Source organism: Pararge aegeria, chromosome 26 (assembly GCF_905163445.1).
Source record: "Pararge aegeria chromosome 26, ilParAegt1.1, whole genome shotgun sequence".
In the NCBI taxonomy this organism is placed as follows: Eukaryota; Metazoa; Arthropoda; class Insecta; order Lepidoptera; family Nymphalidae; genus Pararge; species Pararge aegeria.
This window is the reverse complement of record NC_053205.1, coordinates 3,670,616-3,689,605: the sequence shown is the minus strand read 5'-3', so window position 1 is coordinate 3,689,605 and position 18,990 is coordinate 3,670,616. Positions and strand designations below refer to the sequence as shown.

The 18,990-nt window shown below is 35.1% G+C and overlaps 1 protein-coding gene across 3 annotated transcripts in view; it reads left to right on the top strand.

Moving 5' to 3' along the window:
* Positions 1–18,990, top strand: part of LOC120635370 — a 109,891-nt gene that overhangs the window by 59,353 nt on the left and 31,548 nt on the right. For 2 of the 3 annotated variants that reach the window (XM_039906367.1, XM_039906368.1), the window contains exons 3-4: positions 6,384–6,776; positions 15,790–16,011. In XM_039906367.1, the coding sequence (XP_039762301.1) occupies positions 6,384–6,776; positions 15,790–16,011 (615 nt within the window). The remainder of the gene's footprint in view (positions 1–6,383; positions 6,777–15,789; positions 16,012–18,990) is intronic. The other variant, XM_039906366.1, reaches the window with a different exon arrangement.

Sequence of the window (18,990 nt, the reverse complement as noted above, 5' to 3'; positions counted from 1 at the left end):
TAAATTTTGCATGTGATGTTGGGGCTGTATCTGATTTCTGTTAGTAAAAACTATGGCAGGGGCTTACTCAAAACTATTAGGTTTCGGTTTCACAGATAAGTCTCGGAGACAGTACATAATGTACCTCTAAATCCTGTGAAGTAATATTACTATAAGTATAAGTATAAAAGACTACGTAATCGATAAAAAAGCTTCGGTTTATGGAGGGTAGAGGTAAGGAGAGTCATCTTATATGGGAGAAAAGTTGAAAAGGTGTCCAGTTGTTGCGCTAAATAACAGTTCAAAAATCCTCCACAATGGCGCTGGTGGATGCACAGGGTATGGTATGAATGTAGCAATCGTAGATGAATTGAAGTATGCCGAGTTAAAAATTTAATGTCATTATCGACTAAAGTAGTTAATTATTGAGAATTTCAACAACTTACGTTGTACAAAATATTGTGGTAAATATAACCTTACTTCCTTGTATCTCCATACTTCCTTGTTTATTTTTCAAGCCTACTCTAACAATATTTATATTTGGCACTTCTTTTAAGAGTTACCCTGATGCAAATGTGGCGCCATCCTAATTTAATACATTTTGACGACACTTTTTCATATACACAGATGACTCTCCTTACCTCTACCCTCCATACTTCGGTGTGAATGATTGCTCTAACCAGGTTGCTCTTCTAATAAATTTAAATGACAATGTGAGATGGTGATAACAAAAAAAACACCCGGCTAAGTTTGTTGTGGGCTTCTTCTTAGACCAGGACGCTTTTGGAACCCTCGTAGCTTTAGTTAAGTTAAGTTAACGAATATGGTTATCGCCATCATCTCACTACCGTGTAACTCTTATGTACGCATCAAAAGTGCCACCTATGGGCCGGGCTTACTTGAATAAAGATATTTTATACTTTGACTTTGACTTGGTTTGTAGTTTTGGTAAAGTATTTGTTTTATGTTTTATCGTCGAAATAATATCATCTTGAGTTTTTGAGGCATCCATTTTAAAGCAGCGAGGAATTTGGGGTTTTGTCAACAATCGAAGTCGATCGGTTTAAACTGGTTTTCCGCCATCTGCTCGGTCAGACAATTATTACTATTAAAAAAAAACACGAGTCACCAAACCACCCTCAAGAAAGACATATCAATGTTAAAATAATGGTCACATATCACCCAAATCGGGTTGGTAATGGTTAAATGAGCCGTGATTGGGTGATCGAGGGGTGGCATTGAAAGGGAATGGAGTTACAGCGTCGAGGGTTATTTTCCTAAACTAATTGTTATCGTGGAAAGAGGCATGTTTGTTTTAGTGGTTAGGATGTTGTACTACATATCACGAGGTTTTGGGTTCGAATTCCGGTTGACTTGAACCCTTCTCATTGTGGCAGAAGACCCCCTGTATTGATGTTGATGTTGAGATCACTTTGCACCCTAACACTATGTTCTTTTATCTATGCTTTTCTTTGTATTATTTCTTGTGTTTTGTTGCAATAAAGTTAAATCCCTATCCCTACTAATATTATAAATGTCAATGTAAGTTTGTTTGTTACGCTTTCACGCAAAAACTACTAAACGGATCATCACAAAACTTTGTACACATATTCCTGAAGGTATTAGAAGTAATTAAGGATGCTTTTTATCCCGAAATTAGGCTCAGTTCTTTTGGGAGAGGGGACGAATGTGTTTGACGATTTTACTCCATAACGCCGTCAAATAATAACCGATTGAAATAATTACTTTTGTACGGTTATATATAATATCTGTTTAATTTTGCCCAAATTTCGTGTAGATCTGATGAATGTGATTGGAGATAGAGGACAGAACTCCTCAGCAAACCCGTCATTTAAGGCTTAGCGATACTGAATACTTTATTTTTTTTAGAACTACAACTATATTGAATGCCACATCAAAAAACAAAATCAAACCCAGACGAAGTCGCGGGCTACAGCTAGTTAATAATAAAATAAATAAATAAATATACTACGACAATACACACATCGCCAACTAGCCCCAAATTAAGCGTAGCTTGTGTTATGGGTACTGAGATGACTGATATATATTTTTATGAATAATATACATAAATACTCATAATATATAGATAAACAGCCAGACACTGAAGAACACTCGTGTTCGTCACACAAATATTGTCCAGTTGTGGGAATCGAACCCACGGCCTTAGACTCAGAAAGCAGGTTATCTGCCGCCAGTCGGCCGTCTACTGTTGACTGACACATATCTCCCAAATAAACTGTTCAAACGGGGTGCTTTAAAAACAATAACAAATGTAGAAGTCGCGGGCAACCGCTAGTTTTTTACTAGCTACAGTGATATCATGCTACATTCAGTGGCGTGTGGGGTTTAACGAGCTTTAAATGAGCTGTTTGCTGCTGTCCGCTGAGGAGTTCTGTCCTCTATCTCCAATCACAGTTTGGGCAAAATTAAACACATACTATAACCTCTATAGTACAAAAATAATTATTTAAATCGGTTATAATTTGTCGAGTTATGGTGTAAAATCGTCAAACACTCATCCCAAAGGAACCGAGCTTAATGTCGGGATAAAAAGTATCCTATATCACTTCTAACACTTTCAAGAATATGTGTACAAAGTTTCATGAGGATCGGTTAAGTAGTTTTTGCGTGAAAGCGTAACAAACAAACTTACATTGACATTTATAATATTAGTAGGGATAGGGATATTTATCTTAATAGTTATTTCATGTTTATTTTATTATTTTTATGTTTGTATTTCATTTAATTTGTGTTTCTTTTAATGTTATTTTTTCTTTCAAATGGTAATTCCATTGCATTGAAATAAAATCTTATTATGATTAGAATTTTCTGTTATTTATGGATTTTTTTTTTTTTTTTCAAATTCTCAACATTGCTTTAAAAAATATAAAACACTATTAAAAATTTAAAAGAAGAATACGAATTATCATTTCAAAGCAGGAAGATCGCATAAAATTGAAAAATTCCCATTCCATACAAGTTGTATGAAATTTTTAGGGTAGGCAGTACATTTTTACATATACGAAGTGCACGCCACTGACTACTTTCCATAACTAAAGCGAGTGAAACTTTGAAGCGCATCGAGAAATTAATTAGGTTAGAAAAGACATTAATTGAGCAATTAACATTGAGTTAAGAACGTACAGAATTCTCATTCAGCTATTATTGTATGCATTGTGTCCAAAAATAGTGAAAACACGCGCGCACGTTCACTTCACACCCGCGGAATGTTGCTAATGTTGTACGCATCAAAAGTCCTCGATGTGGTTTTTCCAATCACAATGTTCGTCAAAATGGATACCTAAAAATTTTGTACTATTTACGATGTCAATTTGTTCATTATTATAGATGACTAGCTGTTGCCCGCGACCTCGTCTGCGCTTTATTTTGTTTTTTAATGTGGCATTCAATTTAGTTGTAAGTGTAGTTTAAAATAATTATTTCAATGGGTTATAATTTGTCGGAGTTATGGTGTAAAATCGTCAAACACTTTCATCCCCTCTCCCAATGGAACCGAGCTTACTGTTGGGATAAAAAGTACCTATCCTATATTACTTCTAACACTTCCAAGAATATGTGTACAAAGTTTCATGAGGATCGGCTAAGTAGTTTTTGCGTGATAGCGTAACAAACAAACTTACATTGACATTTATAATATTAGTAGAGATAGGGATATTTAATTTTGTACCATGTCCTCTTTTAGTTTTAAATTGCATACACGTTGTTTTTTTTTATATTTACACTTAAATTATTGCTTTCTAACCAATAAATAGTTTTAGTTAATGATTTGTTTACTTCCGATTCATGTGCCTTGTCATCACATGGAATAATGATAGTGGTATCTATATATATAGTCAGCGAAAAGTATTGATGGGTACGATAAGTTTACTGGGAGATCGTTTATATATAATAGAAATAAAAGTGGGCCCAAAATGCTCACAAACTTTTTCACATTTTCCCATTTCATGGTGAACTAAAGCGTAAAAACTTAAATTTAAAAAATTCATGGTGTACGTTAAGAATATTAGAGGTAAATATAATTACTGTATACTGCTAAATGTTAGGCAGTGACTTAACCGTTTTTTCGAGAAACCATTCTAAAGTGGAGTGGTTTTTGAAGCTTCGGTTTCCATATCTTCTTAATTCTGTGGCAATTAAGCGTACATTTTTACATGTCATAAAAATTATGTTTTGATGTCGTTTTAAACGATAATAAAATTAGTAGCTCTAGAGCGGGGACATTAAGAAGTCCTTTGGGGATTAGGGAGGGTGGACGGTTCTATGCAATGTTGAAATGTTTGATACCCGAAGCAAAATCGCCGGGGTTTTTATGTGTGTGTGTGTGTGTGTGTGTGTGTGTGTGTGTGTGTGTGTGTCTTTTTGCCTGTGGCGTCGTAGCTCCCTTACGGATGAACTGGTTTGGATTTTGTTTTTATTTTTGAAATATGAATTAGTCGGGAGTATTGACGACCTCCTTTGCGCAGCGGTGAGTGCTGTATATTTAAGTGGGAGTTCCCGGGTTCGACTCCCAGCAGGGACAGTTAAGAATTTTATAATTTCAGATTTTTCTCCGGGCTGGTCTGGTGGGCTACGGGTAAAGACGTGTCGCGCAGCACTTTAGGGTTCCGGTACGATATCGCGTAGAAACCAAGTAGGGTTTACAGTAACTGCCACACCGATAACATGTTAGCCCGTTTCCATCTTGGACAGCATCATCATTTACCAACAGGTCAGATTGCAGTCCCCCTGGAACCCCGGTAGCTTTAGTTTTAAGTTTACGTTTAGGTTATCGCCATCATCTCATGTACATCACTACCATGTACTTCTCATGTAATGTACACATCAAAAGTGCAACCTATGCAGTGGCGTGCACTTCATACATGCACAAAAGCTCTGCATACCCTAAAATTTTTGTATAACTCATTAATGCGAAGGATTATTCCATTTTATGGCATCTGCCTTCTTTATGAATACCCTGGTCAAAAACCCTGTGACCACTGCACCTATGGGCTTACTTGAACAAAGATATTTTTGACTTTGACTTTTAGTCAAGAGCTAAATTTTAAAGCAACGACGTTACAAAAGTAATATTAAGATAAACCCAAAGCACAAAAGTCTTGATGTTAAACTGACTACTCCTTTTGTAAGGATTCATATTCTATGCCTAACTATGGCGATTGGAAAATTCAAATATATTTGTATTCGACATTAAATGCGAAGAAAGAATAGATTGAGTGCTCTTTGGTATTAACCCTCCATCAAACACAGTTATAATTCAAGGGGGTAGTTTGTAATGGATATGTTTATTGCATTGCAACTTGGTAGTCTATTGGTGTCAGTTTACAATTATTTTGGGGTATGAAATAAAAACAGAATTGAGAATGTACAGAAACCGTGTACACGACTAATATTGAAGCATCAAAAACCACTCCACTTTAGTAGTGTTTCGATTAGCAGTTGACAGTAATTGTGTAACCTCTAATGCTCTGAACGTTTACCATAAAATGAGAAAAAATAATGGTCGCACAGACTTTAGAATGTTGCAGAAAATATTTCTTCTTAGTTATCTATATATCTTCCTTGTTAGTTGTATTGCAAAGTCGGTTTTATTTGCTCAAAAAAATAATAAACACAGTAATTATAAAAGTAGCTCTAAGCATTTTATTCAAAATAAATCAAGTTTACTATTGCAGTTGATGTAATTTAAAATCACAAGTTTGTTATGGTGGGCTGGAGGTATTTTAACGAGTTTGAATGTACATGATTTGGGCAGAAACCATTTAAAATTATAAAATATTGCATTATGTGAAAGTAAATTATTCATCGAGTTCCAACATTACAAACATGATTAGAGAGAAGGGATATCTTTAGATATCTGTGTATCTATTTCGTTTAACTTAGTAGAAATGGCTTCCGCCATGTTTTTTTTTTAATTGCGCCCACGAAAAATGCATGTGTTTATTATTATCCGAGTTGATAAAACAAGAAAATTAATATAAAATCTCATTCAGGTATACCGTACGTATTAATGACGTACCATTTAACAGCTCGGTAGCTTTTCTTCCGAGTACCATTATTTTAAACCGAAATCTTACTATCACTGAAATAAAATATAGCATAAGTTACTACTGCATAACATAACTCTATACTGCAAATGGTGTGATAAAAATAAAATTTGATTCTGTAGTTTCAGAGTTGGTCGATTAAAAACAAACAAACAAAAAAAATTGTTTATGACATTATCATAGATTTAATTTAGGAAAACGTTTGCATACTTTTAAATTAGTTAAATTTAAAGGGAAACAAAAAAATTGTGAGAGCAGAAGAACCAAATTCCAGCAAATAAAGATATTCTATTGTAAATGTTTTTTTCTTGGTTCCAGAAGCGGCCTGAAACTCCGTCAGCTGTCAGATGGCCGCCATCTTGTCCAGTTGATATACACGCCAAATGGCTACCTTCAAGACTGCGAATACGTCACAGCATCAAAATCATCAAGAGACTTCATTAAAACACTGAGAAAAGAACTTAAACTAGCATTAGACGAGGAAAGTTACAGAATACTCGAAAAAACACCAAGGAATTTCGGCGACGAGAGATATTACCGCCATTTCGGTAATGTCACGTTTCGCATATTAAAAAACGGCGAGAAGCTACCAACAGATGTCGCTAGGTGGTTCAATTATGACAAATTAAAAACGGAATGCTTTGAGAGGCACGAAGAACTAACGTTGATGATGAAAAATAGGAATAAAGTCAGCGAAAATAGCTTACAAAGGTTAGTTTTTTGTTATATTGGCATACCTGCCACAGAGTAAAACAAAAATGGAAACAATCGATAAGCATTTTTTATTTAAATTGTTTAATGATTACCTAACTTTTAAAGACAACGTCAAACTGAAAATCTCTCAAATTTAAGGGTTTTTAATGATAAAACTTTTCGATTTTTTCTCTTTTCTCTTAGATTGATGCTTGGTCTTACCCCCAAAAATATTATACAAGTAATACTACGCGGCTAGAAATACTACCCCAGATTTGGCGTACCCGAGTCAGTTTTTATGTTTTTTCTACACGTTTTTGACCTTAACAAGTTAGCCTTACCATCTCTTGAAGTAATGATGCAGTCTGAGATGGTAGCGGTCTAATCCATCACGGACCAAACATTAATCTAAGATTTTTACTAATATGATCCAAAGATTTAAATCGCAAATCATGTTTTAATATAAAAAACACTGATGTCACCTTCAAATGAACAAACTTTAATAAATACAGCGGGCTGTCCGAAATTAATAATCGATCTAATCCAAAATCATCAAATGACAGATTGAATTTAGTAGTACTATCTATCCTTTTTTTACTCTTGCCTGTGGATAATAATAACAAAGCTTTATTTACATTCCTTAAAATTAAGTACCTTACTGGCTAAATATAATAGAGTTAAATACAATTTTCCTTAATCCTAAATTCTTATTTTCTATTTCAATGTTTTCATAGCTAAGTTATATATTGCCCTTATTGTACTTATACTATCTAATTTACGTAAGGACCGCCAGCGGCGGTAAAAGCCTCCTCCATATTTTTCCATTTGCACCTGTCCCTTGCAAGAGTACTCCATGTCTTACCCGCAACTTTCGCGATGTCGTCCTCCCATCTTTTCAATGGCCTACCGGGTCTTCTCTTCCAATCCATGGGATGCCGGTTGGTAATAATTTTTGTCCATCTACTCAATTCTTGACATCTTTGAATGTGACCTGCCCATCTCCATTTAAGTTGCAGAATTAGCTTTATGGCGTCTCTTGCTTTGGTCTCTCGTCTTATATCAGAGCACCTAATGCGGTCTGTGGATAGTACTAATAAATTCAATACTAAAGCTTGGGACGTTGAAGAGCTTTTTGTGAGAGAGCTCGAGAAGTACTACTTATTTCTGCTGCAAAGCAGCAATGCTACGTTCTGGCCTGAAGCGGGTGATTGCCGGTATATAACAAACACATGAGGGTTAACCTACGCTCAGGTTAAAAGACGATGTTTGATGATTATGTTTATAGGCGATGGTTTCACGTAGGCCATCTGGGCCACCAATTATACCTATAAAAGAAAACTGTCATCTGAACATTTTGGATGAGATGTCTTATTAAATTCTATAGCATATCTAACGATTTGATTCTTTGTGACGTCACATATAATCTATAATAAACACTTCTTGAAATAACACTTTTCACTTGGGCCATTCATAAACTATGTCATAGGGATTTCGTAATTCTTAAAGTCCTTTGCGAAGTGACGCTATTCAGGTGTCGGTACGCGTTATATAGAACCTAATGATTGGCATTGTAAGAGTTATAAAAAGTACCTCAAGTTTTTATAATTTGTACTGGAGATATTTGAAGTTATACTTCTTTTGGCGCGTTAGGGAAAAATGATGAGAGTAAATTTTTACGATGCGTACACCGTCACGAAAAACCGACACCCTGAAGTTAGCTATAGGCACAATTTTGTTTTTCAATACAAGTTTGTACCCTTGGAAATGTCAAAATCTGCGGGCTCATTCCGATGATTAAATTGATTAAAATTGATTAAAATTTAAACACCCGGCTAAGTTTGTTTTGGGCTTCTTCTTAGACCAGGACGCGTTTGGAACCCTCGTAGCTTTAGTTTTAAATTTACGAATGTGGTTATCGCCATCATCTCACTACCGTGTGGTTCTTATGTACGCATCAAAAGTGCCACCTGTGGGCCTACTTGAATAAAGATATTTTTGACTTTTGACTTTGATTCAATTGTACAAACAAAAATCTCAAATTTTAATGATGAAACTAAGTTTTGCGATAATGAGATAGAGACTAGAAAATGTATTAAATACCTTTTTCTATTGTTAGAGTAGTTTTTTCTACGAACGCAGAATAAGGCGAAAGATAACATTTTTGAAAAGATTTTTTATCCTTTTACGCCAAAGAAGTATAACGTATATCGCGTGTACATAAGTACACACACGTTTTTTTCTTTATTTTATATCATCTGCATACTCTGTGCATACCCTCTATGCAGCCACAGATTCCAAAATATTTTGGAAGGGCAGAGTGATATTTTAAGTTCAGCCTCTTGTTACAAGAAAGAGAAGAAAAATATAAAGCGTCAGGCACTCGCTCATATGTGTCTGTGTTTATGTCTGTCAATGATTTTAATGAGTGTATTTTTATTCTATGATGGGTGTACGAGATCGCGAATTTTTAATGACTCTTTCTCCCCCAATTCTTTTCGTCCGACGCGATATGTCACTTACTTAAAGTGTGACTTAATTTATGGATGGCACTTCAGGGCTGACTTTTTAATAGCCAAACTATAATATTTGACTAAGGAATTAATTTGAAGTTTTTGTTGTTTATAGAAAATCTATCATATTTATTCCGATTTGTTCCTCTGTTAGGTTGTTTAGCAATCTAAAAATCAGCCCTCAGCACTAATTATTATGTGTGCTTTGAAACAAGTCAGTTATTAAACTGAGATATAAACTTATGACTTAAGATCCTTGGATTACAGTAAATGACGTAAATTATGGCGGCAAAATTCAGCTGTCAACGCATATGCGTGTTGCCATAGACAATCAATGGCCACTAAACAAACGATTCGTAACCTCCTTAGCCGTGTAAAAGATAAAATGAGATGAACTTAAAAAGTTCGTTTAATTTTTTTTTTCTAAAATGAGTGTAAATCGTGAGTAAGTAATTCCTGCTTTTTTATCCGTAATCAGGATTTTAAGAGATAAGTTTAAATATAATCGTCATTAAATTGCGAAATCTTATTTATTCGTATCGTATTTAATCTAATTTGTTACAGAAAACATACTTTTTTAAATATTTCCTTCCAAACCCATGAATTAATTCATTTCGTATATTGTTTTAATCAATATTTAAAAAAAATTATCTTACTTAAAATCTACAAGATTTTCACCTGTTTTTAATTACTTATCGAAATAATTGGATTTCGCAATATTTTGTCATTACTGTGTAACTTACACAATTCACTCATATATAATTGTGATTGTCACGCACAGATTAAAGGAAAATTTTAGACGAAGTTCGATAGCACCAAATGGTGCTTATTGGATGTGAATTAGCACCAATGGCTCCACAGCTTTCTTTGTAAAACTGGCTTCTCTCTACTCACCGGTGCAGTGTCCCATTATTATTCCGTCTATATTTTTCCTTAAGTACAAGTCTACACTTTGGGTACCATAAGGATTTTTTTTCTTTTTCCGGATGCTGTGACCTCTTCCGCACTTCGCACTACGAAATCGCACCTGCATTTGTCTTTTGTGGCTAAAACCTCGCACTACAAAAATACACTTATACATTTTACGTTTGTGGCTAAAACTTATTCTATATGTCATTAAAATGTTAACCGAAACGAAACGCACTGACGTGATTTTGACACTGTCTCTGGATACGAGAACTGTTAATTTTTACGTCTGTAGCACACCTGGCTACAGTTAAAATATCATCAAATTATATAAAACTAAATTATATAAAACTATAAATATAAGAGGACTATATATATATATATATATTTAAGGGGCGAATACACAAACTCCTTAAAAGCCGGCAACGCATCGGTGGCTCCTCTGGTGCTGCAGATGTTCATAGGTGGCGGTGATTACTTAACATCAGGTGACCTACATGCCCGTTTGCCCGCTATTAATATATTAAAAAAAATAAGGGCCCTTCACACAACTATGCTTCTAACATTTGAGAAAGTACCTACCTCATATGGGATTTATCTTTTCATTATCTACGTCTAACTCTATGGGCATATCATGGCAATGTTTATTACACCGATATAAAACAATGGTTCTCGCGTAATTTGTAAAAAACAGAATTTCACATCGATGAATCGGAAATCGAAATTATACCTATTTTTATGGCATACTATAGGTATAATTATACCTATAGCCATGCAAACCGGCTCGATTTAGATTCTTACCAGCTGCGACCAATGCTGTAGCCAACTACAACCAATTTCAAAACGTCATGCGTAACAAAAAAAAAATCTCCACTCAGATCATACTCGCACTTGACCGATTATTTTTTATGGCATGCCGTCAATAACTTGATATAGTCATACATAGCATAGTGGCTAAATGGTACATGAATGCGGATGCCATTTTAAAAATCATATTACCATATACATTGCATACATTGCAATAAAGAAGTTATGGGCATAACTTCCAAAAATGGATTTCAAAATAATGTGGTTTTAATAAATTAAAAAAAAGTGCTTTTATTAGGCCTACTTGAAATAAATGAATTTTGAATTTTGAATTTTTTTGAATTTTGACCTTCAGCAAGGCTAGCATGGAGACAATTATCTCCCCGGGGAGAGGATAAAATATTAAAGTGTGTGTCAGCTCCGACGCACGACTGGAGTTTACTCCTTAAGTACGATTGTCGAAACATACACAAAAAGAGTTTATTTAGCTGAATAAAGGTTTATACTATATGAAAGGGTAAATTAAAAATCCTGTGCAATTTATTCATACACGGCGGAAGTGTAACTTCTTAAAAGTAGCCTACGGGAGATTGAGGTGGATGTAGAGTATCTCGAACTATTATGATAAATGTAATGTTTATTATTTAGTTTCCATGGTAACTAGAATAGGAAAAAAAATTGGTTGCCTGTAAAGTCGGTATACGGGCGAAAGTTTTACGTGACAACGACTTTGAGTGGTAAAATAATTTTAATGTGAATATTCATTCGTATAGTAGGAAGAAGGATGAAATAATAGTAACAATTTAAAACATTTATTTATACAAAGAATCTCGCACTGAATTTCATATTAACAAAATTTTATTTTTACCTTTACACATACATACGTATTTATATACAAATATACATACAATAACTTGCAATACATTTGCGTACAATGAAACAGCGTTTACTACAAAGGGACGCGTGCCTTTCACTTTTTATGTCTGTCTCTCTCGCTCTTAGGCGGGCGCGTGCCTCTCACTCGCTCTCATTGTGAGCGCATAACGTGAGCGGAGCGTAACGCAGTTTCTTGAAGTGTCACCCGGCAAACCAATTTATAAGACGTTCTCACGTCAAAAACCCGACTTTAACATACGCCCAGGAACTAAAAAGCACTTGTAAAAAATACTTGTTTCTACCGGCGATCTAATTAAATTTTAGAACATAAACGCTACTATTGTGACCTAAATATGATAGTTAGATATATTCCCTCGCGGATTTTTTTGTAGGTAATAATGAGTACTTTAATCAAGTAGTCAATATTTTTTATGTATCATCTCAGCGCACTTTTCTCAGCGCACGCCCAATAATGAACTTTGTAGGCAATAATTTGCTGCATTGGGTTACATTATTGTTGATTTTTTAATTACAGCTCGACCGATTTCTATCAAATTTAAACGGGACCACCTGGAAAGTATGGCCTTTAAAACAGAAAAGATTTTTTCAAATCGGTTCAGTCGTTTTCGAGTAATCGGGTAACATACATTGAAAAAAAAAAAAATACTTAATTAGTAAAATTTAAATACATTCAAAATATTAATTAAAATAAAATAAGATACAAAAATAAGCAACGATCAAAACGGATACATGTACCTGTAGATTGGTTGTACATGTACCTGATGATTTTACAAATTAACAATCAATTGAAATAAGAATTACCGAATCAATTTCAAGTAGTCAACATAAATTCATTTACTGCTCGAAATGACGGTGACGTGAAATCACAAGATGCTACAGTCGATATATATTATACTTTTAGTATAAACCGTGTAACCAGATTACGAAAATACTGTTGAAACACCCGGTCTCTCTCTCTCTTGTCTCTTTTTGTGCCTCTCCACAAAATACTTACGCACGCGACGCTTATCTAATGAAGAGACAGAAGCCTCCAAGTGTAGGTAAAAACACTAATAAATATTATTAAAAAAAAAATTGTGACAACCATTTGAAGATAAAAGACCGACACGCGCATAGTCCTAACGCACGCGACGCTTACCTAATGAAGAGACAGAAGCCTCCAAGTGTAGGTAAAAACACTAATAAATATTATTAAAAAAAAAATTGTGACAACCATTTGAAGATAAAAGACCGACACGCGCATAATCCTAACGCACGCGACGCTTACCTAATGAAGAGACAGAAGCCTCCAAGTGTAGGTAAAAACACTAATAAATATTATTAAAAAAAAAATTGTGACAACCATTTGAAGATAAAAGACCGACACGCGCATAATCCTTACGCACGCGACGCTTACCTAATGAAGAGACAGAAGCCTCCAAGTGTAGGTAAAAACACTAATAAATATTATTAAAAAAAAAATTGTGACAACCATTTGAAGATAAAAGACCGACACGCGCATAATCCTTACGCACGCGACGCTTACCTAATGAAGAGACAGAAGCCTCCAAGTGTAGGTAAAAACACTAATAAATATTATTAAAAAAAAAATTGTGACAACCATTTGAAGATAAAAGACCGACACGCGCATAGTCCTAACGCACGCGACGCTTACCTAATGAAGAGACAGAAGCCTCCAAGTGTAGGTAAAAACACTAATAAATATTAATAAAAAAAAAAATTGTGACAACCATTTGAAGATAAAAGACCGACACGTGCATAATCCTTACGCACGCGACGCTTACCTAATGAAGTGGCAGAAGCCTCCAAGTGTAGGTAAAAACACTAATAAATATTATTAAAAAAAAATGTGACAACCATTTGAAGATAAAAGACCGACACGCGCATAATCCTAACGCACGCGACGCTTACCTAATGAAGAGACAGAAGCCTCCAAGTGTAGGTAAAAACACTCATAAATATTATTAAAAAAAAAATTGTGACAACCATTTGAAGATAAAAGACCGACACGCGCATAATACTTACGCACGCGACGCTTACCTAATGAAGTGACAGTAGCTGTTTAAACTGTATCTCATTTATTTCAGTAAAAACTATGGCAGTGGTTTACTCAAAAACTATAAGCGTTTTCGTTTCACAAAAGTCCCAGAGACAGTACATAATGTACCTCTAATCCTGTGTAGTATTATTTCGGTTTTCCTTTGCACGTTGTATACTATGTATTAGTGTTTATATGCATACATGTACACCGGCCGCTATACTACGCGTCACCATTCTGGTACGTTAAGTCGCGAGAAGGTCGAAATCTTTGGTTACGTGAACCCATAGGTTTTTCCCCTACCAAAAATCGCTCACACAACGCAGTTTTAGATGTTTCGTAAACGTTTGAATTTCTAACTGTTGCCCGCGGAACTCAATAGAACAATAGGAAAAGTATTGATAAAAAAATTATATAATACTAGCTGACCCCAGCGCTATCTGTCGGGCTGATTTGTGAATCTAAACTGTAGTTTTTGTGAATATATAATATACATTAAATATTAAATAAATAAATAAAATAATAAATAAATATTAATATACTAAGACAATACACACACCGCCATCTAGCCCCAAAGTAAGCGTAGCTTGTGTTATGGGTACTAAGACAACTGATGAATATTTTTATGAATAATGTACATAAATACTTAGAATACACATATAAACATATATATATATATATATATATATATGTTTATTTATATCTTATTTTATTTATCTCTTTTAATAATTTATTATATTAGTTATTAGTAGTATGTACTTAAGTGTGTAAATTTATGTATTGTTTATTTTAATTGCGATTTCCCGTCTCTCATGTTTTGTTGTGTACTATCGGTAAGGTTACCTGGCAGAGATCACTTTTAGTGATAAGGTCGCCTTTTGCTTTTAATTTTTTTGTTTAACTATATTTGTAATTTCTCCTTTATTACGCAATAAAGATGTTTAAATAAAAAATAAATAAATAAACACCCAGACACTGACAAACATACATGCTCATCACACAAACATTTTCCAGTTGTGGGAATCGAACCCACGGCCCTGGGCTCAGAAAGCAGGGCTGCTGCAAACTGCGCAAATCGGCCGTCAAATATCATTTTTTTTAATTATATTACATACACATCAATACACAAACATACATTGTACACACAATACTGTCTCGAGCGCACCGCGTTAGTTACACGAGAGCTTAGGCGAGAGTGGACGCGTCTGATATCGTGCGAATGTCGAGCCGGTGCTATCCAATACAACACGGCAGACAATACATAAAATATCCAGGGTGCCACCCAAACGCATACCGAAAAATCCATTCAAATCGGTCCAGCCGTCTAGGAGGAGTTCAGTGACATACACACGCACACAAGAAATATATATATAAAGATATTTGTCATACTAATAGCACGTAAATCTATTTATGTACTATTAGATACATATATTAAGTATATAAAATTGTATGTTATATGTATGCAAACAAATTGTAGGTACATAATATTATAGAGTTTCAGATGTTATAGATAGGTGTTTAAATATATTGCACAAGATTTGTTAATAACACTTCTTTCTATATCTCACTCGTTATTTCACGCGCTTTGGGGTTTAAATGCTTATTTTCATTTCATTATTATGTCTAATTGAAAAAACTACTTATACATACTTGTATATTAATATCTCATCGCTATATTTATTCAATCCAATAGGCTGAATAAGTGAATGCTTTTGCATATTTTGGATTGGTACCGCTTTAAAAAAAATCTAAGTTCCCGCCATTTTAAACATAGACATATTGTTGTTTTTATCAATTTATCCTCTGGCAGGCAAAGATCAAAACCCATACAGCCTGGTCAGTCGTAAAACTAACCATAGACAACGGATGACAGGTCCCGCAGATCGCTCAGGGAGAATTTCATAATGCCGGGCACAAAATGGTGCGGTGCGGGGCAGTTGGCGACGACGTACAACGAATTGGGGCCAGATAGAAATGAAGATAGGTGCTGTAGGGCACATGACAATTGTCGGATGAACATCGGCGCTTTCAAGCGAAGATTCGGGTATTTCAACCTCAGCCCGTTTACGATCTCGCACTGCCGATGCGATAGGAGGTTTGTCTATGATTTTATTTTTTTATTTTTTTGGTAGTGTGTCACGCTTGGGAAGTTTGGACGCTTGGTTTTTTGGGAAGTGGTAACAGTTTGGATGGTTTTTATTAGTACCGGGAAACGCCGAGAAGCCTTCTCTGGCATGCTCTCAAAAGTTCAAAGCAAGACCCTGTGATAAAAAGCTTTGCGATGAATTGTTCTAAAATGGGTTCAATATAGTTTTAAGTAACAATATGAAATGGTGAGAAACAAAAGAACATCCGGCTAAGTTTATTCTTAGACCAAGTTGCCAAGCGTTATTTTTCAAATTCAAATTCAAAATTCATTTATTTCAAGTAGGCCTAATATAAGCACTTTTGAAACGTCAAGTCTGTCTGTTTGTAGTGATTCTACCACCGGTTCGGAAAGCAGATTCTACCGAGAAGAAGCCGGCAAGAAACTCAGCAGTTGCTCTTTTCCAACATCAACAATTTACATTTTGTATTTTAACATTCATTTTTCTATCTTGTGAGAGCTGAAAGCGGAACCGGATGCTTCCAAGCAACCTTATCATTAAAAAATTCATCAATTGTATAGTAACCTCGCTCTAATAAATGTGTTTTAACAAATTCTTTAAACTTGTGCATTGGCAGGTCCAAAATCACCTTAGGAATCATATTATAAAAGCGTATACTCAATCCCACAAATGATCCCTGTACCTTACGCAGACGATATGCAGATGACACTAATTTATGACCATTTCTTGTAAGTCGACTGTTTATGTCCACTTTTTGTTTATAAAGACTAATATGTTGTCTTACAAATACTATATTGTTATAAATATATTGTGAAGCTACAGTAAGTATGCCTATTTCTTTAAACTTCTCACGGAGGGATTCGCGTGATTTAAGTTTATATATTGACCGTACAGCTCTTTTCTGCAATATAAATATAGTTTCGATATCAGCTGCTTTACCCCATAACAAGATTCCATAGGACATAACACTATGAAAGTACGCAAAATAAACTAGCCTAGCTATTTCAACGTCAGTAATCTGTCTAATTTTTCTGACTGCGTAGGCAGCCGAGCTTAGTTTACCCGCTTTTTTAAGTTAACTATGTCGAAAAAAAAATCTCCTAACTACAATGGATTATGATTGTCAACTAACCGAAAATGAAACCATTAAAACAATTGACGAGAGAGAACGTACAGTACGGCAAGCATAGACAGGAGACAAAAATTATATCCCCCGATTACATTCCCTGACAAATAATAAAATTTGCCAAAGCATGCGTATATTATTTGGATATTATTTCCACACGTGCGCCAATTCTCTGAGAGTTGATATAACTGTGAAAGAAAATTTGTCCCCAGTCCACGCTAGTCGTGTAGTTTTCTCCGTTCGAAAAATCATCGCTTATCTTAACCAAAGGTTCAACCATATAATGAGTGAAAAGTCAGTGAGCTCTCTGCAAATTCCCACTTAAGAGTTTCTTCGGTTTATAGAGGATAGAAGGTTAGAAAAGAATAAGGTTTCGGAAGCTTTTTTTTTTTATATGAAGCCTTGCGCTTCAATACTATAAACCCTAATGTCTGAAGCAATTATGAAGTCGCGCAAGCCTAGAAAGCTGTCTATTGCGTATAATTGCCTTGAAGGTTTTTAAGCTATACGTGGCAAGTAACATGACAACCATACTCCCTGACAGGTTAGCCCGCTACCATCTTAGACTGAATATTTTCAATTTCAATTATTACCAAATTATACGTCATTATTAAGTTTTAATTCAAAAAATTCTTTGATGTCATAAATATTGTACACATTAAGCCATTTAAATAATTTACTTTGAAATTGATTAATTGCTAATGATTTCATATAATTAGGTATTTTATTATATACTTTTTAATACACATCATAACACAATTTTTATCAAAAAACTTAGTTTTGGGAAGGTATTATAAAACTAAACGATTGGGATTTCTAACATAACATCACTGGCCGTTGTAAACAATGCCTTATGCTTTTGCACAAAGCACCCAGTTTCAAAGATGTATAAGCAAGGTAGAGGGAGCAGCTTTAATTGATTAAACATTGGTCTGCAACTGTCCAGCGGTGAAGCATCACTTTCCACCAGGTGAGATTGGAGTCAAGGGCTAATTTGAAGTTGAATAAAAAAAAACACATTAGAAGCCACTAGCTAATCGTCTGTGTTCCATAAAACCTTTTTGTAGTCTATGCAACTGTTGGGGGTTCATTAATGCTACTTTTTTCAGTTCTGGGCCACTAATTGAAAACCTTGGCAAGCTGTATCAGACCTTTAACTATGTGGCCCTTTAGTATTGCGTTCTCCTCTTTTCGAATGTGATTACGTTCAGGAAATCCGTGCATAGCCCCCTCCTTTCTTATCAGGCACATAATCAATGTCACAGATTTTAAATATTTGTGCGGTTGGCATAACCGCTTTGTAACTATTATGGAAATTGAGCTTAATTTGCTATACTCAGCGAAAAGCAGGAGAATCTGTATGGTGTAATTTACAGGAAGTCGACATCTCCTGAGGTTGCTCCGGTTTCGGAGCGAAACGTGCGTAGAGGGTACGTTGCCGAAGCTCTGTTTGGTGTGGAGTATTAGGATTGAAGACATTATAAATTACACTGACACATACAGATTCTCCTGCTCCTGCTAATTTTGTTAATATATCATGGATTGCCGCAAAGTAACGCCTGCTTCTATCCAATACGCATTGTAACTGCAAACCAACTGCGCAGGTCTCGGAACCGTTCTTGCAGTCGATGTGAAGTTTTATCAACTTCACGTTTACAGCACGATTCAAGTCTATTGAGACTGCATAAAAAACACAGTTGGCTTGCATTTTGTCAATGTAACGGAGCCATAAGCCATGAGGAATTCTACTTCTTCAAATGCCTCCCCATAACTGAAAAGGTCACCAGTGAGTTTTTTAAACTTTTCCCTGACCATGGCTTAACGGTAGAATTCACCGACG